The sequence below is a fragment of the Pogonomyrmex barbatus genome, unplaced genomic scaffold (genome assembly GCF_055798465.1).
Source record: "Pogonomyrmex barbatus isolate J1 unplaced genomic scaffold, ASM5579846v1 scaffold12, whole genome shotgun sequence".
NCBI lineage: Eukaryota > Metazoa > Arthropoda > Insecta > Hymenoptera > Formicidae > Pogonomyrmex > Pogonomyrmex barbatus.
The window spans coordinates 7534532-7559538 of NW_028297108.1; the positions used below are offsets into that span (position 1 = coordinate 7534532).

General features: G+C 38.4%; 1 protein-coding gene across 1 annotated transcript in view; it reads left to right on the forward strand.

The window, feature by feature from the left end:
* The first annotated feature begins 3282 nt into the window (after positions 1-3282).
* Positions 3283-25007, forward strand: part of LOC105427187 (uncharacterized) — a 29237-nt gene continuing 7512 nt past the window's right edge. Inside the window, exons 1-5 of the mRNA XM_011638832.3 lie at positions 3283-4079; positions 10718-11023; positions 11313-11534; positions 12653-12873; positions 17678-17828. Coding sequence (XP_011637134.2) covers positions 4073-4079; positions 10718-11023; positions 11313-11534; positions 12653-12873; positions 17678-17828 — 907 coding nt within the window. The 5' untranslated portion in view covers positions 3283-4072. The remainder of the gene's footprint in view (positions 4080-10717; positions 11024-11312; positions 11535-12652; positions 12874-17677; positions 17829-25007) is intronic.

Genomic DNA, 25007 nt, shown 5'->3' on the forward strand with positions numbered 1-25007 from the left:
TCTTGATTATTCCTGAAATCCCTTGCAGAAAATTCAAGTTCTCTACGTGAATAAAAACGATCTGCTTTTCAAGCTACACTTGTAACCTCGATGTAATCGTCGTCATGCAGACCTCATAGTGCAGGTGATCGGGGAGACGCGGAGAGCGAAATGAAGAAAATGAAGAGGGAAGAGCGAGGCAGGGTAAAGGAAGTCGTAGCGTTCGCATTGTTCACACAGCTGTTTACCCAGTTTTCCAGCAACAACAGCCGACACATTGCGATGCTAATTTTGTCTGCATTGTGCGACGATATACGCGCATACGTTCGTCGCGGTGAGTCGGGAAACGCGGAGGGGAAAGGAACAATAAACGAGAGGAATAATAATGTCTCGATCGTGATCTATGTGATGATTTACGTCACCAGGCGAACTAACTTCGTGTTTGTATCACGAGAATGTGATCATGGTAAACAGTCAATCGAATTTAATTGAATCAACTGGAATTCGATAATAACTGCTGTTTCTCAGTTGATTAAAATGCTCCAAAAAAATTTACACACATTTCCTTTAGGCCCCACAATTGTTAAGCAAAGATTATTTATAAATTTTTATAAATAATCTTTGCTTAACAATTGTGTACAATTATACTACGTTTTTTTCTATAATTTATTTTCTTTCTTTGTATTAAAAATATAATACGTCTTGAAAGAAATTTTTGTGATTATTTTCGTGACAATAAATCGCCATATTTTCAGCTTGTTAAGCCGACGCATTTAATACGATTTGCAATCTGCCTTGTCAATTTTATATTGCACGTTGTGCATCACAAATTATATCGAGATGCTTCACAAATTATCTATTCGTATGTATAACAAGGCGAAAGTGACGATAACGAAGTGGCTAATGAGAGCTCTTGTGCAGTTGATGACTCGATCGGTCGATCGTGATTAACCGCACTCATTCGGAAACTCACCATAAGCTAATCGCAAACGTTATCTCCGCAAGGTGTGCAATACGTAAATCATCCTGGATGATACGCCCCAAATATATGCAAAAATGTCGTTGCGAAATGCAAATATATGGCGTCTTGGAAGCTTCATCGCGAGCTGGAGGGGCGTCAAATCTTTGATATAAACATGCGATCGAAATCTCGAGATATGTTGAGCATTATTCAGGACCGATAGAGATTAATGAAACCTTGAAGATGTTGAATATTTTAAAAGTCTTCCAATATTCAGCAATAACTAGATCAACTGCACACGATATGACCAACATTAGCCGTTAGCTAACGGTGATTAATCTTTTTAAACAGTCATGACTTTCAAAAGCTTCTGATGAGCTGTCTAATGATCCAGAATTGCGAAAATAATGAGTCCACTTTTCGAAGTCATCATAATTTTCTGCCGCGTAAAATTGCATCCACAGACAGTGGCACGACAATTACGGCACTTTTTGCCATATCGCCGAGGTAGAGTAATTAAAGTACTCCGGCACACGCGCGTTCCCGATTATTACACATTTAATTTCTTACTGATCTTCGTTCTATGTCGTATCGTCTGCTTCATAATGACCTAGAAATTCAATCTACAGAAATTACTACACTACGTTTGATATAATCGGTTGATTAAGACGAAAATAATATTTTGCTCGCAATCTTTTTCGCAGTAGATAGTAGATTAAACAACGTAAACCGAAGTAAACAATCCGTTTGACTCTTATATAAAATAAATATATATATATATATATATATATATATATATATATATATATATGAAAAGAAGAAAGAACGCGCCATGTCGATTGACAAGTGGCGATACAATCTTGACCTACATCCAATAATTCTGGGGTTGATGGCTGTAACAGCGACAACATCGGCATCAGCGATTATCCCTGCGTTTAAGCCCAAGGTCGTCGCGGAGAGCCCCAAACTTCTCGCGTTCTCGCGTCTAGGATACGGCGGGCGAGAAACGGGAACCTCGCCTCTTTCCTAGAAGAGAGGAACCAATAGAGAGCGATTCTGACGGCGGCGCCGACGCACTCGGCTCTCTCCTACTCTCCTGAGATGGTCCGCCGAATCAAATCTAACGACGGATATCTCGTGCGCGCGCACCGCAACGCTCGGAGAGTGCCTATTGGCGTCTGCACCCATGCGTTGAGTTAAGATGGACGTTACGCGATGGTACCCTAGATCATGGACCGTACATTTATAATGTCACTCAAGCTATTACCTGTTGTATAAGGAGGATAAAACAGTTTTGCATATGCCGATTGGCATATGGAGAAGATTACGTTGGAGATAACGAATTAGAAACTTTGCTTTAGCGATAATCTCTAATGGATAGACTTCGTATAATAATCTAAGAACTATAATCGCCGTGGAAAATCAATGTGGAATGCAAAAAGATGTTAGGAATGATTGCATCGTTAAGATTCAACGAAAGCAGCACATTCAACGGATTAAGTTCTCGAATCGTTCCAATTTGTCTAATCGGATCGTTCAACGAATCTATCGTGTTTACTTATTTTATTATTTAATTATAAAAGATTCGATAGCGATTACGTAATAATAATCATTTTGAAATGATTTAACATTCCGAATGGTCCTTTGTATTTTACGAGCTATCGATTGCGATCGATTAGATCATCGCGACGTCGGGACAAATATATGATAGAGATATTGTATAAGCTAATTTCTCATGCATCCCGAGACGCCGTGCCCGAGAATCTGTCACGTGCTATCGCCGAACGGATAGGCGATCGAGGAATTTCAATTGCAAAACAGGCAAGTGCAACTTGAATTTAAGAATGCTCGATCGTTTTTCATGCGCGAGGCGTCGCGGGGCCGTTAATTAACCGACCAACGATCTAACGGCGCGAGTCATGCAAAATGACGGTCGTTACAATGGAGATACAAACGGCGCTCCCAACGGACGCGTTAATTCCGGTCGCCCTCTCGCGGGGCAATTAATCCGTAATTGAGAAATCGGGACACTGATACGGCCGAGCACCTGCATCTCGCGAGCTCTTCCTGTTACAGGCGAAGAGGAAGTCGCCCACCGTTGGGACGACTGCTTAGAGCGCACCTCCCGCGCTCCTCCGTTTACAGAGATGACGGTGGGGTGTTCGGATATATACACGTAGAGAGAACCGCACGGTCTCCACCGCGTTGCCAGTAATTTCAAGTGGGGGATGTCGAGGGGGATGAAAGAAGGTGGAAAGGTGGACGCGCGCGTCGTCTCCTCACTTCGCTTTCCCACCACGTCGGACGAGCGAGCGATGGTAGGCGGAGTCTCCAGGTAGCACACGAGACCGGCGCGCAGGTGAGAGAAGAGCGAAGCTTGAGCGAGGAGAGGAGCAGACCAGGTAAGGGGAAGCTACGGGCTGGCCGACACACGCTCGTCCGCACATGCGAGAGACCGTGCGTGCCCTCCTCGGCCACACCGCGGGGTCAGTCGGGGTCCTGCTCTTAGTCAGGACGCTCCGAGAGGGAAGGTTTGAGAGTTTCTTCTTCTGCGCACGGGTTGATGCTCACGCAGCTATCTGCAGTCGGGCTGCCGCCAAGTAGTCTGTCATCATCGGCTATCCCCGACGGTACACGCTACGGAAGTGCGCAAACCATCGCTAAAAGAAGTCATCGGTTGACGTACAAGTTTTACCAGGAATTTAAAACCACCGCCAGAGTTTACGGTTCTTCGAGGTCCAATTTCAAATTTCAAGTAAAGAAGAGGAGAGATTTAAGACTTCGCTTCCTCGCCGCGATCGACCACGTGGCTTTCGAAAAGAGACTTCGACCGACCGATTGGTGGTGAACGGCACCATCAAGGTCGTCCAAGAGAGAGCACGCGTTTTTGATTCCGCGTTTTATTGGCGGCTGAATCTGAGACAAAGGTGCTTTAGCTAAAGTATCTGTGAGAGAAGGAAGCGACGTAGTTTGCCGGTAGTTTGACGTTTGCCGAGGAGATCTGTGTGATTCGCGCCAAACTGATTCGATAGGCACAGTGCGCGAGGATTGCATCCGAAATTAGTGCGCGGCTCCATGAATGACATACAATTTTAGCGCATTGTTTTCGCATCGCTACGACACTTGAACGTGATGTGTGGTGAGTAAGAGAATCTACTCTGGTATCTTTGGACAATTATACTCTCTCTTTCTGTCTTGTTAATAATTACCGCGTGATAATTAACACGTGACATTTCGTCGATTTAACTTTTTAATTTTAACTTTGATGATTGCATCAACTTCGAACTCGTCAAGTATTTTTATCGTCGCACACATTTGCTGAGAATTACATTTTATTCTACGTATCAGGTCTAAAAGTAGTTTGGGACTGATTGCAGAGAAAATTTGTAAACACTTTGTTGTACAAATTCTTAATTATTATATTATGAAAAAAAGAAAAATTAAATTGTCGACAGTACACATTTTTTTACACAGAATCTTTGTATCCTTGATTCTATCAAAATATGGAAATATTATTTCTTTATAATATCAAGGCTAACATTTTATTTATTTTTGCGTTTTATAATTTTTATAACCAATGTGTTTCTAATAAATAAAAATAAATTGCATTATGCATCAAATTTATTAAATCTTGGTATTATTTACGGAAAACATTAATAAATGTAAAAATGAATTATAATATATTTATATTTTATATAAGACCGTATCGATGTCATAAGCAATATATGCATGATATTAATCAACAATTCAGTTGATCGAAATGACATGAATTTGATTTTTGACATTACCATACGATGGCACGACGCTGATTTGAAGTTTTGACTTGTAACTTTCCACGACGTCAAGTCGCAACTCTTATCAAAAGTCAGAAGTAGTCACTTGTGTTTTTTTCCGCCGATCTGCACCTGATCTTTATCATCGCATTTTAAATGTTACGGTCTTCCAAAGGTGCCTTCGTGCAAATCGCTTTTTTCCTCAACGTTTTGAATGTATTCCGCGATCGTTTTGACATTTAACATTTTAAACGTTGCAAAGTATGTAAACAAGTGCATTTGCAAGTTTATCACACTTTTTTTCGTAGCGAGAAAGTATTTGTTGTACACGTGTTGTGCTGGTAATAATGATTAATTATTAATAACGATTAGCTTGCTAATAATTAACTAATAATAATTGTTAATAAAAGCATATTTGAAGTCAGCCCGAAGTTATTTCATTTTGCGTAAACAGCGCGAAGTTGTCGAAATAACCAGTTATCTGGAAATTTTCGTGCAGTTTTACCTTATCGGGTATCAATTGTGCATTATACTATTGCATGTTTTATCTCGAATATTCAAAAGGCTCCAAGTCAGCTCATTAATCGATTTCTGCCATCAAATCGCACATAAAACATACTATCTTCTCAATTTTGACAGAATTCCATGCATTTTTTTTTCTGCAAGAAATAAGTTGCATAATTTACTTTGATAAGCGACTCGCTTTTGTCTTTTTGTTCAAACGACTACAACTCTATGACTATAATTTTAAACCAGTTACAAATCTTAATTATGTACGTACATAATTTGTTTTGTCTTAAAAATGCATATTTCCATATATAAAAGACACTTTTTTTCACAAGAAAAATTTTATCATATTTTATTTAATAAAATCTCATTTATGAGAACTCTGTTCACCGATAGCAGGCAAGCTCTAAAGAGTTTTACATAATAGGATTCTCAACTTATTTCAAAACATATCCATTTTGTTTGACTATTTTGTTAATTTGCATATTCCGTGTATCCAAAAAATCCGTTCTGCAAAAATCTGTGTTTCGTATTAAATGATATTAAACTTAAATTAGGGCGCAGATAATGTTTATAAAGGTAACGTTTATAAATATAAAACACATGACTGGCTTAAACAAATGAAAGATTTTAGTGACGCGCGTATGTTATCGTAATCGCAAAAGCAAAAAGGTTATACTGCGGATAAGCCGCACGGTGATAACCGACGAAGTACGAAGCATTAGAATACCTGTATTTTAAACACATAATGAATTCAAATGTTGCTGTTAAAAACACGTGTAAATTTTCAAAACATCGCACTTTGCCCGCTTGCATAAAACACGATGACTACTATGCAACAACGCGTCTACTACGCGTTAAAAAATATAATAAAACATTAACATAATTACTCTATAAGCTCTTATGAAATATAATAGATAGTTTGTTTTGTTTTATAAAGCATTAAAGAAATAAAAATTTTTAATTTTGTTTAACAAGTATATTAAATATTTGCGAGTGTAGCATCATATTCTCTCTTCTTATGTTTTAATCTTTTCCTTTTCAAGTGAAAATTTCAATTTAGATACAACAATAATCATTCATCTATATTTGCGGAAAAACGTTACGTTATAATACAACTTTCGGAAAATACATTATCTGACTTTTCAAAACATCTTATAAAATATGAATAAATCATCTTTATATTTTTATTTTTAATGGACTCTTATTTTTAATGGATTAAGCTTTTTAAAATATACATATATATTGGATATTATATTATCGCCACGGTGTTACTGTCATCGCGATAACGAAGAAAGAACTGTGTTTGTCAAAGCCTGTATTTGTTCTTGAAATTAAACTGAATGCTTATTTTCTTCTCCGTTCGAAAATGCAGCAGACGATCGCTTGTAACTTTAGTCCCGAAATCCGTCTTAAAAAGACTCAGGCGGGAAGAAACATCTGACACTTGTTCACACAGCTCTTAATCAAGGCTTCGCGTAAATATTCATGATTGTTTTTCGAGATTTTACGAGATGAGTCGTTGCGGTGGGAGTAACTTTCGTAATTAACGAGTAAACAAGATTAGTCGTTTGTAACGCCTGAAGCGTCCGTTTTGTCGTTGATTAATCGATTCGTTAATTAGTAGATATTTTTTTCGTTGTCTGTTATGTTATTTAGACATCATACAGCGAAATGTACACGCTGCCATTAAGTGAAAATCCGTTAAAACAAGATCGGAAATTTCCATCGCAGTTACATGAGCTATAAACCGAAGTTTTGTTATCGAATTCTGCTTTATTTGGGAACGTTTCACATTCGCGAGAAACATTATGAATCAGAAATGTTTAATCGGTAATTAAATAAATTCCATTTCACTGTTATTGATTTCGATAATGAGAAAGTGAAACGACTCACCAACTCGGAATTCATTTTTGAATGAGTCGAATCTCAATGTGAGATTATGAAATGACGTAATTAACGAATCAAATCTGTTAAGACGACAAGTATTTTTACAGCTGGACATGCGCTGAATCAATCAATCTTCGTTGTTATTAATCAAAGATTTTTGTTATTGCATCGATTATATCGCACATACTCCTGCAATTTGTTATCGTTTTTCTTAAATTTGTTATGTATCGAAATCTGCAAAAACATTGTTGATTAACATTCGCTATTAAAAAACATACATCACAAAAAATATTTTCAACATTGTTTTGTTGTTATATCTGTTGTTATATAATATACATATATTATATTTTCTTATTTGTTTTTATATCGCACTTTCTCGAGGACACATAATGTCTTCGATATTTCTGTTTGGTATTATTCATACTTTATTGCCTGTCGTCGTTGCACGCGCGAAATTGAAAGGATAGCAGGAAATCGGGTTCGCGACGCTCATGATTTATTCTCACGCGTGCAGAACGTGGCTCTTTTTTTTCCGTGGAAGACATGATGCATGAACGATAACACGCAGAAGTGCAGCGTGATATATCGTTAAATTGGCCTCACCTGTCTAAATACGTCCGTCTAATACCGAGGCCACGAATTTCAACACGGATCATTGGAAAACCTTCTGCGTTAAAATTATAGCTTTCGAACTATTTCTCTTTATTATCTCCGTCTAACGAGCAACATTTCTGTAATATATATTTCAATCCGTTTATTTTATCTCGAAAGTCAAATTATTTTTTATGCTCTACTTATGTCTCACATACATTTTTATTAGATTTCTATCTCTCCTCTACTTCCCTTTGTCATATTAATTATCATATATTTTAAATCCACCAAAAAATAAGATGACTTTTATCAACGACGTGCCTTTCCTTTCATTCGTCGAACTATGTCGAACGCGGTGCATCGTAACGCGCTCGTTTCCCTCTTTAACTCGTTCACCTAAAACCGAGGAACAGTAACTCAAATTCGCAATAAGCATCCTCTGGCGATTGGCAGGGTATCTGCATCGCGAGCCGTTATCTATGGAAACGAGTAACAAATTCTCGCTGCCGGCGCGTTCGCGCATGAATTATGTAGGAATGCGGCTCGTATACGGACGCATTACAGATTTATTCAAACAACGAGTAGCGATTATTAGTCGTAGTTTATGTTCAGACGCGATTCTTATCGATGCGATGGGACCTTCGAGCCAGTGATTTACTTCGTGGATTATCAACGGCTTTCCGACACATTTGTTGTTTCACGCAAAATAGCTATTTCTATTTTTGCACGATCATTTGCGTGTCTTACAAAGTCACCTGCATTAGCGAAAAATTGCACTAACATCGTGCTCCAGCTTGTTAAATATTCATTTGTTTGCGGGTAATCGGAGGAACGTCTATTTTAATGTGTAATTATCAACAAACTTTACCTTGAATTTAAAGCCAGCCTTTTATTATTCTTAATTAGAATAACTAATTTTATGAAATACATTAAGTTTAAGAATATATTGAAAAAAAAAAAAAAAAAAATCTACGTTTCACAAAAATTAAATAAATTCGGCAATAATATCGAACATGATAAAGGAACATTATATAATATTTACGCAATTTCCCTAGACAACGCGCTGCCTACAGAAAAGTCATCCTGATGACCTTTTGTGATCGATTCGTGATCGCTCCGATTCGCAAAATGACAGCTCGCGAGTACAGGGCGTATCGCATGGCGCGGAGCGAATCTGTGCGCAAATATATTTATTTCATTACCGTCGATTACCGCTACGCTACGCGAGCTACCTGATTAGTAGTCGGCACTCGCCGCCTTTCGAAAGCCTGTCCCGTCAAGTTTTGCGGCAAGTCGGCCGGGACATTTTATCGCGGACTCGTCGCGATGCACACAGCCACGTCGTGCAATCACATCTGTCAGAGCTCGGCGCGATTAAAATCTCGTCTCTCGATACGTCCGCGATACGATACTCGCGAGATAGTCGCGTAGTACGCACGATTTATAATTCATCTCGTCAACCGGCAGGCAACCGACAGGTTTGTGATTTCTCCCCGCAAATTTTTTTTTTTTTTTTTTTTTCCGTTATTACTTTTTATTCCGCCGCGTGCAAATCTGATGACACGTAGCGACGACCGCCGCCGACAATGCGTTAAATGCCGACATGCTCGCATTAAACGCGGCGAGCATAAACATTCCGTCGCGGAATGCGCGAAATTGTCATGCAATGTGGAAGCCAGCAACGATTTAAATAATCTTCTAACGGGGCTAGACTATTGTCATAAATATGGAAAGTTCATTGTCGGCATTTGAGAACTTCTAGTTCTCTATTATCGGGAAGGCCGATGATCATCGAGGGTGTAATTTGAGGGAATTTAATGTGTTGTATCGCAGCTCATTTTCCGATTAGTTACACTTCCTATCGCGATTAATTATCTTATAGTATTTAGATCGCCCAATCAATGATGAAATCGTCATAAATAAGAAACATATAAATCGCGCCTAACATATAAATGGTACCTACTAAAGGAATACGATTATTTATAAAGAATGGTGATAATTTCTTGTAAGATTCTTAATATTTATAATATTTATAATATTATTTTATAAAAAAAAAATAAATATTAATATTCAAAACAACTTTGTGAATATTTTTAACGATTATACAGTAATGTTTTGTTATTATAAATAATATAAATAAAAATATAGCCAGCATTCACAAATTTAGATTATAGATACTATGAATTAGCGGAACAAACTTGAAAAATGTGCGTGTGCAAAATAATTTTACTTCGCAACTTCTCCAATCAGTGCGTTCGTTTAAGACGTGATTTTGAACCATAATCATTTTTCATTCATACGATCGAACGGATTTCATTCGCGGCACTCGCGATTGGCATCATCAGATTTTACGAGTCACGAAAGAATCCGCTTCAAAGTTCCATGTATTATTCATTTCTTTGTTAACGTATATGTTTCGTGTACGTAATAAACGTGAGGAATGCAGCGAGGAACGCATGTTTTTACGCGAAATGTAACTCACACTTACCGTGATTTATTTCAAAATGACTTTGTACGCATTTTCAGCATTAAGCGATGAGCGAACGCTGAGAAGAAAAATTGAAAGTTCATAAACTTGGAGAAAAATGAAGAGAAGTAACGTAAAAATAATTTGTAATAATTAGGAAATATCTATTAGAAAGATATCAAAATAATTTCTTATATTCGCTGCCTATCAAATTTCTTAGAGATATTTAAAAAATTAAAGTTATGTAAAGTAATTATTCTAAATGGTATTCTTTAGTAAATAATATTTCGCAATCTTGATACATGCATAATGATAAGAATTATTAACTTATATATATCTATAATATGCAGTTTTAACACACATACATACAAACATTATAATATATGTATATATATATATATATTATATCGTATCATAAGTATGCACTTTGAAAAGAATTCATTGCATAACTCACTTAATGATTATTGACGCAATTACCGACTTCGAAATTCTAATTTACATTCACATGTAGAAACGAATAATAAGCCAAGACACTTGCTCTCGTAATAGAAGCGGTACCTCGAACTTGGCACATGAAACCGGAACTTCATTGCAATCCCGTGGGAGTTCCGGCGGGCGCTCTGTCACCCCCGGCTACCCTCTCGCCACCCGGCAGCCCCAGCATAATCACGCTGCCATCTTCGCCTTGGAGCCCAGGTGTACCGGGGAGCAGTTCGAACACCATCGCCTCCACCAATGCACCCTCGGGCCTTTGTCAACCCGTCCCCGATCGCTTCAGCGCCTTCACCCTCGTTTCGAATTACAATCCCGATCTGAGACTGCAAAGTCTACCACTCAGCGCTAATATTGCGCGAGGTAAGTCGCGAGAGATTAGATGAATTACGAGAATAAGAGGCTTTTCTCTTAATTATTCTTGGATATATATATATATACATATGTTTTATTAATCGCTTTTTATATGTTAATTATCTTTTTACACCGATATCCGATATGTGGACATTTTGAAATAGCTATTTTAATATATCTCACTTAAACTACAGCGATGTAATCTCGAGGTATTTTGTCAATTTGACGTTACCTGAAGATTATCACACTTCGAAATTCCACTCTTTTGAAGACAGCACGGTTACCTTTGTTGTCTCAGACATGCGTTGCGGTCTCATGTACAGCGGCTATGGGGCATCTGGGGGTGCCTGGTGGGCCCGTCACATGGGCCTGCTGCTGCCACATTCTTTGCTCCCGCCTACGAGAATCCCATCCCAACAGACGACACCGGTTACGAATTGCTCGCCCATTCATTCGGAACCTCTCAGTCCGGCACGTCCCGGATCGCCGCGAAGATGCACGCCAGAGAAGGCCAAGTTCGGTGAGATTTGATCGAATCTTTTTTAAATCAATCTACAAATGTTTAACACGTCACGATTAAAAAAGGTAGAGAAGAAACTCTTGCCAAAAAAATGACATTGTTATTTCAAAGGCACCAGACACATACACTACACGGCGACAGGGAGCATAATATTTTTGGAAGTTTATTTTTAAGTGATACTCTAAGTATTACTTTATCGTGAGTGTACAGTTGATATTTGTTTCGATATCATCGATCATAAATGCTATTTTGAATATTATAAAAAAAAAAAAAACGCTTTATTGCTAAATTGGACATGCTAATACATGTTTATAAGCATTATAATTGGATTGATATTACATGCATGAAAGTTGAATAAGTGCAGAAAATAACACGAATTTTAGTAAAGTAATTGAGTATTTTCACTTGATAGCAATCACGGTTTAAAAGGATAAGCTTAGCAAAGTTGCTCTTTAGCCAGTTTCTCGAGATAGATCTTTTTTAGAACGTTCAAAACGTGATCTCTTAAAAAAAGTAGACCGGTTAACGAGCAATTATCGGTAAGTGGGTGCTATCGATCGACCAACGTTGTCACACGAGACATCATTTATCGCTACCGCTCAACTCTGCATGGATACTAATTACGATCAATTAATTGCTATCTATGTATATATATATATATATATATATATATATATATATATATATATATACATACAACGTGTAAAAACTATAAAATTTCCCCGCCTTTAGTGATAACGTTATGTTATCAATCATAAATTATCATTTTTATAATGTTCTAGTGATAGTGGTGCAGTGATAGTGATGAAGGTTTTTGTTTTCCTTTTCATGCGTCCTCCATGTTATAAATATGTCAATTAAATTGATGATGAAATATCTCTACGTATATTAACTTTTTAATTCTGTTTTTTAAACGTGCAAGTAAATTTAATTATTTTTCATATATTTTATATACACAATTTAAGGTATATTTTACAATATTCTAGACAAAAACTTATCTCTCACGTGATGTTAGACAAAAGATTTAGTCATACATGTATATTTTAATTTAAGCCACGAAATATCGAAAATGAAAAACGGCAAAATTGACAAAATAAACGGGCGTCTTTTCGTTTCAGAAGAAGAGGTGCCGTTAAACCTCAGTACGAAACCGAGCGACGTCTCGTCGAATATCGGCAGCAGGAAAAGTGAAATCTGGTCGCCGGGTTCGGTGTGCGAGAGGGAGGCCAGGGAAACGAGAGCACCGTCCTCCAGGAGTCCGTCCTCGACCCCTATAATTACGCGGCAAATTCATCATTCGCCGCTTACACCGCCCTCTTCGACGGAAAGGACTTTTCAAGTGAGTGCAATTATACCTCCTTATTCTCATCGCGCACTTTATTCACCAGATATCGACTCATTGAAGTTGTTTACTCCGTGAGCAGGTGACTCATTATTTTGTAAATATGAAATATTTACAATAACAACATATTTAATTCTGATCTTTAATAATAAAAATAATACAACATAATTCTTAAAGAAAAATTGCTCTCAATACTTCATGGGAAGAGTTTGTCTCGCATTGTCTCGATCAATTGGAAGAAGTGGTCAATAGTTTAACGCTGTCAGTTATTATTCAATTTGGAATTCGCGAGTAATCTCTGTCGTTATAAGGAAAAACGCGGTTGACGACGCGGTTCCCTAGGTAGGTCGCGCGAGCAAATCCACCGGTCGCGCCGTGGAAAGTGGCCAATAGGCTTTCGAGGAAGGCGAGTAATATCGGTCCTGGAAATCTCGACCCGCGGCTTCCCCGGTGTTCAGTCCATTGGCAAGTAGCTCGCGGGGTTGTACGCGCTTACCTCGTGTACAATGCCGATTTTACGAGGTCGACAAACATTCGACTCGAGCATTTATTGGTGATCCGGGCCCGAGCTCATAAAGAAGCTTCGATTTCCACGTGCGACTAGTATCGACCGAACGTCCGATCGCGGCACCCCTAAACAACGCATCGCTGGCGGTAATTGGTCTCATCTTAGGGACCTTTCCCTCCGCTCTTTCTCGTTCCTTCCCTCCGTTTTAGAGCTTTGATGTGACTATCTATTTCTAGGAATCTAACCGCACAGTCCTTTTCCAACTGATAACTGTAATCAACCTATTGATATTAATAGTTTACTCAATTCACGAGAATAGACTGCCCGTTAATTATTTGGATTCATTTATTTCTGCCTCGCCAATAATGAGTTGTTTGATTGCGTTGTGTTCTAAAACTTAAATATAATTTTTTTATATACCGAAGAGTACATAAGATTTAGATTAAGTTTAAATTACGAGATTTCAGTGTAAAATGAGAAATTGTAGCTAATTGTAGCTTAATTCTTAGTAGAATTAAAATAGAAAATATTATCAATTATAGATAAATGATAAATAAAATGTAATACATAACGTAATAAATAAAATTAATAAAAATTAAAAACTTGGAACGAACTGGGCAATCGTATTTTCAATCAATGCTTCGTAGATAAATTGACTATTTGCGATTCTTTTACAAGCGAAGATAAGAACATTATTCTTGGCCGGATTAATATTTTACGAACTGGACTTCTCAGAACGCGATAGCTTTTGAAAAAGGTCGCCGATGATCGATATATGGAACTTCGTGATGTTCGGTTTTTTACGAACTACAGGAAAGTATTTCTCACCAATCTAATGGTCACGTTGATTTCCTTAAAAAAAAAAAAAAAACGGTATTTTTTTCTTCCAATCAAATATATTTAATATACAGATTTTTTTATCACAAAAGAAGAAACAGTTTATTCAAGGAATTTAATTTATCTAAATATATCTATTTATTTTCTAACTACAGATACGTGTACAATTACAACTGTAATTTTAACCATTATTTTGATCATTAATTTACTAATTAATAATTACATTTCAGTTAATGCAACCGATAATCTAATCTAATCAATGCAATGCGCGCATCGCGGTAATGTATGTCGTAGCAAATATGAAAGACGTATTTCTCACTGGCGAGCGAAGAAGTTAAATAAATTCCGAGGAATCGTTATAAGAGAAGTCGTAATCACTCCATACCACTTTCCACGCAGCTGCTTTAGAAGAAACGTCGTCAAATGCTTACGTTTAAATGAGACATCGTCATTAGAATCATCACGCATCTGTTACAACGCAGGCACGGAATAATTAACATAACGAAGCAATCCGGACGGACGAGTCGTCGAATATGCGTCGGCTCGTCTTCGACTTTATCACGGCGCGACGTTCTCCACTCGATTCTCCTCCGCCTCGCACGGAGGCGACATCGGAGTTTTACCGAGCGAAGAAACCGGTCGATCTCGGGTGTTCCGTTCGGCGAAAGAAAAAAAATCGGACCTCTGCGCGCGGAGTCACGCGATATGAATTTCTTCTTCGGGGCGCGCAAATAACCCTTTAAGTGCGTCGGGGCGAGGAAACGGGTCAAACGTTTTTGACGAATACGCGGACCTCGACAAAAGGCCTTGCCGCCTCAATTACGTGTGATTGAATGGAAGTAGAGAAACTTGCCCCCGCCGTGGTTTTACGTTCCACGACACGTAACCGTAACTCGACATATTAGGATATGTGGGCCGCACACACGCGCACGAACGTACGCGTGTTTTACACATGTACGTACGTGTGTACATAAGCAAGCGGATACGTAGTTCGTGGAATTGACGCTCGGTTCTCGATTCCACTTGGTCTTTCGGTCGTTGTTTCAAAGAGACTTAGATTTAGTTGTCTCGCCGTTTAAAAGCCATCAGTTCTGAAATTAAAGAAAGAATATCAAAATAATTTAATTTTTAAATATCTTAGAATCTTGTACAGCTCGTTCGTGGGAAAGCCGCGAACACTTTTATTTAATCCGCGAAATGGCAGATGGTCCAACGGCCATGACATATCCATAAGAAGAAGAGGAAGAGGGGCCGGGAACAAAGAGCGCGAGAGATTAATGATAATTATGCGATTTTAAGGAGTCGCAAATCGCGAGGAGCGCAGAAACTGGGAGGCGGTCGAAAAGCGAAGACTTGGCCTGGCAGACTTGGACTCTCTCTCTCTCTTTCTCTCTCTCTCTCTCTCTCTCTCTCTCCCCCCTCTCTCTCTCTTTCTCCCTTTCCTTCTTTTTTTTTCTCGCGGCTTTGTTTCCGAACCGTACCGGAAGCAGACGCTTTCGTGCGGCGACAATGGCGACAACGGCCTCGCCTCGTCCACCTTCCTTCCCACAATCCGCCGTTTCCTCCGCGATCTCTCGACACAGACGCTCCGACGTGGCAGTGCTTATTAACGAAAACCCTCCTGCCGCCCTCGGGCGCCGCTTTCCTTTCCTTTCCGTCGTATCCGCGAACGAGACGACATCGGCTTACCGTTGACCATTTCGAGAGCTCCATCTTGCCAGCTGGACGACGGGAGTGATCAAGGGATAATTATTATGATAATTATTATGCATGGGAGTTCCCATTTGTCGTGACCGCCGTGTAACACAGCGATGAGACCATCTTGCTTTAATTAAGCGGCAGAGTTCTAAATGTATTGTTTCGTTCCTTTTTATCTCGAACCCTTTAATGTTTCATAAACCAACTGCTTCCTAAAAGAAAAGAAATAGAGGGTACTGTATTATGTTCAAAATCTTACTAGGACGTAGGATGTAAAAATACTTTTATATATATATATATATATATATACAAATGCAAAGCAATTACATAACGAATAGAATTATGCAAAATCCGATCCTTTTCTATCTTTTCAAATATACTTTCAATGTGTCTTTCGAATGTGTCAAAACTTCGAAAACAGACGATTCTCCAGAAGCGCAACCACAACGATCGTGGCCTCCGCAGGTCGCATCCGTCGATCCTATCTTCGATCCCGTCAATTCCGGTCGACGAAGATTAAAATCTGCGCGCGATATCTTCGCGAAGAAGTCGAGTGTGAAGACGAGTTCTGTATACATATTGATCGCGGCGGTCGTGAATCATGCGTACTCGCGCGCGCAATAATATTCCGCGGTTGGCATATTCGTACCTTGTATAAATTGTCAGCCTGGACACGCATCGAACCACGCCGCCGAGGCATTGTGACGACTGGCGCCCGTGTGACAATGAACTAGAGGAGTGAGAAGCAGAGAGAAAGAGAGAGAGAGAGAGAGAGAGAGAGAGAGAGAGAGAAGGAAATACGCGACGCTTCGTGAACACAGGTGTGCCTGGCGTCCCGGCGCCCAGGAGCGGCGCGTCTTCCATCTCCCTCGTCGTTTGCTTTTATTTCCCTTTCTTACTTTCGTCCGCGGTTGAAAAGCGAGAGACATTATAGCGCCGGCAAGCCATGAAAATGTATATAGTACGTTTTACAAGGATTACAATAATGGCATAAGCGTGAGAAAAAAATACAAACGTTTGAGAAACGAAGATTTGAGAAGAACGAGGAAGCTCGCACGAGTTAATTTATTATTACATCACGTTATTATGCAACGTAAATGTCTTCAAATATTTTCATTACGACGGGTAAATGGATAAATTGTAATAAATTGGAGGAATTATCATGAATAATCGAAGTGATCTCATTAATGAATTCTGAATGTGAACGATTACAATGTGTACGATATGCATAATATATGATACGAAACAGATTTCCGCGATGTTGGAGGGGGGGGTGTATCGCGGAGAGAATTTTCTTGAGAGGGATGCAATCAATATCGCGTGCGCGATGAATGGAAACACGAGCTGTCCAGGAGAAATTGATAAATTAGCTACTTAACGGTTTAACAGTTGAACGATGATGATTTATCAGCAAAGGAAGTTCCTATTAACGGCAGAACGAAAATCTATGATTTCGCATTATTAGATTTGAAATCAATAAAATTATGATTTCAGATTTCTAATATATACTTACACTTATGAATATCAAAACGTGATTATTAATTATTCTTATTACGAATGTTAATTATTACTATAAACAGTTGTTATTACATTGGAATTAGAAAGTACGTGTTATTTCTCTCACTTTGATTGAAAGCATAATAAAAGGTAATAAAATTCTACAAAAGTATTGCGCAACATTTACAAAAACGATTAAATTTCCTCTCTCTAAATAGACATTGCATTAAGGTGAGCCAATTGGTTTGTTTGTTACAATAGTGTAAGCAGTGCGGTAAAGCTTTCAAACGATCAAGCACGCTCAGCACTCACTTGCTGATCCACTCCGACACGAGGCCTTATCCCTGTCAATATTGTGGCAAGAGGTTTCACCAGAAGTCCGACATGAAGAAGCATACCTACATCCACACCGGTGAGTTCTCAACAATTCATCACGAATCGATCTCTAACATGTCGACAAAACTAAGTCTCGGTCCACAATAGGTATTTAATCTTTAAGCCGTAAGAAATTGATCTATCATAAGCGATTATTCTTTTCATATTCGATTATGATTGGTCAATTTCTTACTTCTTAAAGCTTAAATCACTTATTGTGGACCGACTTTAATGTAACTGATTCTTGATCTTTAGTCAAGAAAATAGTGTCAATTATATCTTCAAGCAAATAATACAAAATAAAATTGAGAAATTCTCATTATAAAAAAAAAATATATAAAACTTTCATATATATATATATATATATATATATATATATATATATATATAACTTTCACCAATGTCCTACATAGCTTGATGATATACAGAGGCTCAGAAATACAATATACCGTATTGATCTCTTTGTCTCGTCAGACTTTTCTAAAGAGAGATCATAAAGCGTTAACCGGACAAGGCGGGGAACCATATGACAAAGTTTTGGCGTACGAGGGGTATTGCGTGAGCATCGATAATTGCGATCGTCAGTAACAAGCCTCCACTTTCCATATATCTAATTTTTACGTTGCGACTATACTCGTATAGTCCAAGTTTTGTCCTCAGAATTACAGCTTGTCGCGTGTTCTCCCTTAAACTTCTTCTTTCTCCGCGGTCTTCGACCAAATGTTGCATACCGCCGATCGATAACTACAATTGTTGGTAACGAGCTTCTGTCCTTAGTCTCCACATCCAAACGGAAGACGCGAAGCGAGTAGTTAAAAATAGTTTTCCACAGCAGAACGCCATATAACTCAAAATCATCAGTCTATAATAAATCATATTTTTTTACAACACAAATGACTTCTCGCTACACATTTCATCTCTCCAACAAATATCTGAAAACAAAATATAAAAAAATAATTTATAATAACAATGGTATCAGTAAAGATGTGGAAAAATATTACTACAGAATTTTACATTATATTGTATAGTTATGCTTAGTATTTTAAATTTATTCATCGCTTTTATCTCGATTTGCTTAATGATGCGAAGTTTAATGTTATTATTTAATGTCATTCTGTATCACATGTCTCAAGATGCAATAATATTCCGCGCATATTATTATCTGAAACAAAAGATGTGTGCGATCGAGTCTTCGGCGGGTGGTTCCCGAGTTATTTATGAAGGCTGCCTTGTTGTCACCATAGACTGCTTTGTACATTATTCAGAACATTGGTCTCCTATAATCGGCGAAATGTTCGAACACAGGTCGCGCAAGTCATGGAGCGAAAGAAACATATTCTTTAGTTTCTGAGAAATGATAAATATGATTCGTTGAAAAATATCCGAATAAATATTCGAATTTTACACACTTGAGCGTGTTTATCTCAAATTATTATTTTTACAAGTATCTTATCAGTCTCTTGAAAATAAGATGTCTACAAGAAAAGGCAAAAAATAATCCTTCTCTAATTTCAAATTTAAAACAAACTTATTTTGAATCCCGAATACTACTAATATATCAATGAGACGTGTTTATTTTTTACAACAAATAACACATACATGTATCGTAATGCGATTATTGGTATAAAAACATCGTAAAAGTACCTCAACGACATGAAAAGGCATGCAAATTGAAATAGTTCTTTCCGTCGTTCCGTAAATTATAATAAATTAATTACGACCTCGAGACATCGACATCCATCCGCTCGATCCATTAAGCGCGATATACCTCGTATATGCTATTTGCGGAAAGCACTTGCAAAAAATCGCATTTGCTTGATGCGCCTTATCGCGTAAATGGGATTGCGTTGCAACGCGCACGTCCCCGTTCGATCAAACGCGACGAAAAAAATCGGGATGGACTCGCGAGGGACCGCGCCTTTACAACGACGCGCACGCATTTAAAAACGTGTGCGACGCATCCCCCCGATGGGGGAGGGGGAGGGGGGTGTCCCCACGAATGTCGCACCCACGTCTCTACGCGGCTGACCCTTTTCGCATATGAAAGAATCACACAGAAGGCATATACGCGACGCGACAACGGGAATCGATATCGCGTCATCGTATACTTTAGATAGAAAGGGGAAATAGACGAGAGACAGTGTATAAATCTAACTTTCGATATGCTCTTTCGATATACTCAACGAGGAATCTCAAACGGAATCTTAAAAGAGATCCTTCGACGTTCCTTGTAATAAAGGAAAGGAGAATAATGATACGTGTGTATCGCCGAAGATGTGAGAACGACGCATTTTCATATAACGTTTATACCTTACTCGTGAAAATAGATCGTTAGCGCATCCCTCAACTTCAACGTCGCCATTTAATTCGCGATATTTTATACAAACGTTCGCCGCGACGAACGATAAGAGACGCGAATCACTCGCTAAAATCTAGCTAGCGCAAAACGCACTGTCATCAAACCCGCTCTTCATCATTTCATCATTCGATATCGCTGATAATTGTCCTCTTTTACAATAGAGGCTAGGAGAAAAAAATGGATTGGCATGCAATCAGATTAGCTCCGGATTTGATTCATTCGAGGTTGGTGTGCCGCGCAGGAGACCCGAACGCGAACACGCACATTGCCCGCAATAAATATATCGGCAGATCATCAGACTGTTTCGTATGGAAATCGTGTCTCGTCACGCACATGCGGACGGTTATTTTTCTTCCTTTCGCCATACGGAATCGCTCTAAGCAGAAATTAGCCTACCAAATGACAAATAACAAAATCCGTTGGAGGTGCCGGAATCACGAATATCGCCGAATCGCTGTGTTGTTTTCTAAAATGTATGTGTCTTTGAAAAAAACCATGTAAAAGTTGTAAATACTTTTTCTATATATTTTTTTCTTAATGTAATTCACGGCAAAAGATAAAACTTACATTAAATGATAATTTAATAATTTAGTAATTTATTTCTTGTATCAATATACTCTGGAATGTTTCGAAAAAAAAAATATATATATAAATATCATCTCGTGTTAAATATTGTATATCGTAGATTATATCATAATTCTGTGACAAGAGGGACGAAACAAAAAGAGTTCGACATGATTATGTGGAATCCGAGCCTTGTTCTTCGAACGCGACGTAAGTTCGCAAAATGACCGAAGATTAACCTTTGACAAATTATTCCCTTTGACGTTAAAGATAACTGCTAAGCGGCGATTTGTTACCATGTACATACATAAAGAGAGATAATCTCCAGACGAAAAACGCATTTATGCGTCGTGCATCAAAAATGATTCGTATATATCCCCGCACCACACTTCGATATACCGAGTATATCTAACGAACAGCTACAATCGCAGCACGATTTTTTTTCCACAACTCACTACGGCTTATTATCGGTAATTTCTCGAGAAGGAAATAACCGCTTGCCGCATCCTGACGATAACTTTTTTACAGAGAAACGTAGATTTCTTACTGCAATCATTGCCTAGCGTTATGAAATATTCATAAAATATAGCTCATTCTATTTTGTTTTCCGTACGTTTCCTTTTATATCTGGCAGCATTATTAGAATTACTACTAGAGGAAGTCTTGGTATATATTTTAATATTTGAATTCACATAGATATTGTGAATATTTTTAATAAAACGGCAATTTAGTAAAAATTCTTTCACCGATAAAAAGATAAAAGGTAAAAACTAAAAATGCAATGAATCTCTTTGTACGCTAAGTGTTCGGATAAAAAAGTATAATTAATCGGGGAAGTTTTGGCCACACACGTAAAGTCGGTCAATAAGTCGAACCCCCGTGTGTAATAATCTCGAGTAACACGAGATCCGACGCAACCCCCTCTCCTCTCCCCTCATGGTGTAAATTGCAGGGCCGATCGTTTTCCTTGAGCGATCGTCCCGCGGCAAAAGCGGGACATGAAAGGAGGCGCTCCGATCAGGAGCGATAAGGACACGTTTTAATGGCGATTTAATCAGCTGCCTCGGCCACGTTTTCTCGTGGAAACGGCCGGAAGGAGCGCATGCACGATGGGAAACGGTCTGTTTGTCGCGCTCTAAGCGAGTTTCCGGGCACGCCACGTGCCCGACACGGGTCACTGTGGGGCGTGCGTGTCCCTCGCTAATTAGCGGCTAAGGGAACGAGTCGTCGTGAGTTAGGGAGCTACCGAGAAAGGGAGCAATAGTACTCTTCGAATGCTCGAGGAACTCGCTACTAGCCACTTTGTACTCTCTCTCTCTCTCTCTCTCTCTCTTTCACTCTCTCTCTACGTTTCTTTACGAGGGGTGAAGGTAATGCGAATTTAATCGACCTTTCTCGCGGCGACTTTCCGCTACCAATTTTGTTCTCTCTCGTAACGCAATGCCGCGACGAATGGTCGGAGTGCCGTTCGGAATTTACATTTTAATTATATCATCGTAAAGGGCGATGATGTAAAAGTATTTTATTAATTAATTTACTCACAAATTTAATTGAACAAGGATAGTATTTCTTTTTATAGAATATTCACAACATCTAGTTTATAAATAATTTTTAAATTGGAAAATCAGTGCGGTATGTCATTAAAATTTTTTTTTCTTCAATTGATAGAATTTTGCGTGTATATATTTTTAAAAAATTAAATATCTTCTTTATTTAATTTTAATTACATTTATAATTTTAATTATATTTCAATTATTTTATTGCGAACATTATTTCATAATAATAATTATATTTTTCATTTACTCGTAATTTTTTATATCGTTATATGCATTTTGAAACTAATCAATAGCTTAAAATTAAATTGTCAATAATTAACAACTACAAATATGTTCCTGTACATAACAAAGATAACGCAGAGAAGGAATATATAAAAAATATATTTCTTATTTTTATTATTTAAATATACCTTCATTATATAGAATCATCGATGTTTAATCGACAATAATTTTCAGAAAAGCCAATGCAATATTCTGGCTTCGTCATCAAGTTCCTTGAAATGTAATTGCGAATGATAATCAACTTTAACTTATTAAAGATTATTAGACATGCAATTTACGGTTTAACTCTATGATAAAAGCATATTTCAATGTGGCTCAGTCAAAGATACACTTGATATCATTTATATACATATAACAATACTAATTTTGATAATAATACAATGGGTTATTATATTAACAGTAAAATCGATCGATGCAAAAACTTTTTTTTACTCGACATGAAAAAACGCTAGGGTGAAAAATATAAAAGTGAATGCAAGAAAAATAACACAGATATTTATTATCTCTCAACGTTTAATAAAGAAAGTATAAGACTGTAATCACAAAAATATAAAAATTTTCGTCATTTTTTTCTTATAGAAGGATATTATGTGACCATTAAAGACTTTTTTTTTTTTAGAGAAAGTGTTTCTATAGCTTCGATCATCGGACGAAGGGAAACGTTTCGATAGTTTTACTCGATCGTAATGGGATCTTTTCGTTCAAGAAATAAAGATTCACAGATATTTTTTCTCGCAAAGTTTCACACAATAAAAATGTTTCCAAGAAATGCGTTTCTACAATTTCATTTTGCAAAGTGTAGTACTTCAATGTCTTTATATGCATAAGTAATGTTTTTCGTTGAAGAAAAATAAAGATTCTGAAATGTTTCAAAGTTTTTCTCAATGACGAAACTATAAATAATTCGCGGACGTGGGATACGCACGCCACTCTTTCATTGTCACCGTTATGCGAACGGTGTCTTTGTTAGGGTAGCGACATCGCCGCTGCAATTTGATTTCTTGCATAATTGACAATCGCCTATCACAGTTATTACATGTCTCGAAGGTACACAGGTAGCGCAGAATGCGAAAAAAATTCGAGTTATGTCAAGCGATATTTTCCCGAAAATATGTAACTTGTCGATTGGAATCCTCTTGATACTAACGATTTTAAACTCTAGCGATTTTATAATAGTTCAAATCTGCTGCTTTTAATTTTCATCCCACCATACCACTGTTGCATCGAACGATGAGCCTTTCTCGTGACTGTTCCCTTTAGAAGGAACACATTGTAAGAGCAGAACTTGATTCCAGGAAATGAAATTAACATCTTGATTATACAGAACTATGTATCGGTAATTATCCTCTTTTTCCATGAGCATTACGTATTACTCACGACGTTTGATATTTCCCGAATGTATGTGTTCTTATAACCGTAAAAAAAATTGAAATAATGATGATCATTTATGCGGCAAAAGGTAGTACTTCTCGATCGATATCAATTATCATTGTCGAGGCGATCGATCTCAGCGAGCTCGGCAGAGATCGAAAAACGGAAGCGTCGCCGGCAATGATTCACTTCGGATCGAACGTGCACACGTGTACACTCTACGATAAAATATTTGCGTAATGCACTTTTCGTGTTGTATATATCGCGATAAAATAATTCATCGCACGGGGATGCAACCCCCATTGTCCGCGATACCGATAATCAGGGCCGCGATGACGGTCATTGACGAAAAAATTTCCGCGTACTTTTGCCATTATCGCAGGCTCTTACTCGGCAATTTCGATCCGTCCGCTGGACTTGTCCGAGCGGATCGATAGGATCTCTTATTCACCCGTTCACCTCGTCGCCGGCCAGAAAGAGAAACAAAGAGGAGTACGAGAGTACTGTAAGTTGGGGTGATGCTTCCGGCGATCGTCGCCGATGGAGGACAATTTTTTTCCGCATGCCAGGCAGCAATTGGCGGGAAAAAAATACACGGCCGGCTACAGCGATCGTCCACCGGCTGCGTGTTTCCGCGACTGTGAACTTTCGCCTTCATGCAGGCATCCGCGGATAATGTGTGCCCCGGTCGCACACATGGCGCATTACCTCGTCATTCGCTGAAACAACCGTCGCTTTCAGCGCTCTGAAAGAGTAATCGAGGCGAATCGCGCGGGTATCATATGCGAAATGTTACGTTGCCCGCAAATTGTACCGGTAAACGCTATGATTTCCCGGCGCGTCATCAAGCCCCCGAACGGGGCGGGAAAACAAAGAAAGGGGCGTTTGGTGGGCTCTCGCAAAACTCAGGTTATCGTCATCGCTCGTATCGCATTTTATCAACGTCGCATCGTGCGAACTCGTATCGATATTTTGGTCACCGCGCAAGGCTGAACCCCGATAAACTCCGATAAAATAATTTTACGTTATGAGACATTATCCCCCCCCGAAAAAAAATCTTGGCTCGCGTTGCGATTCAAGTTTG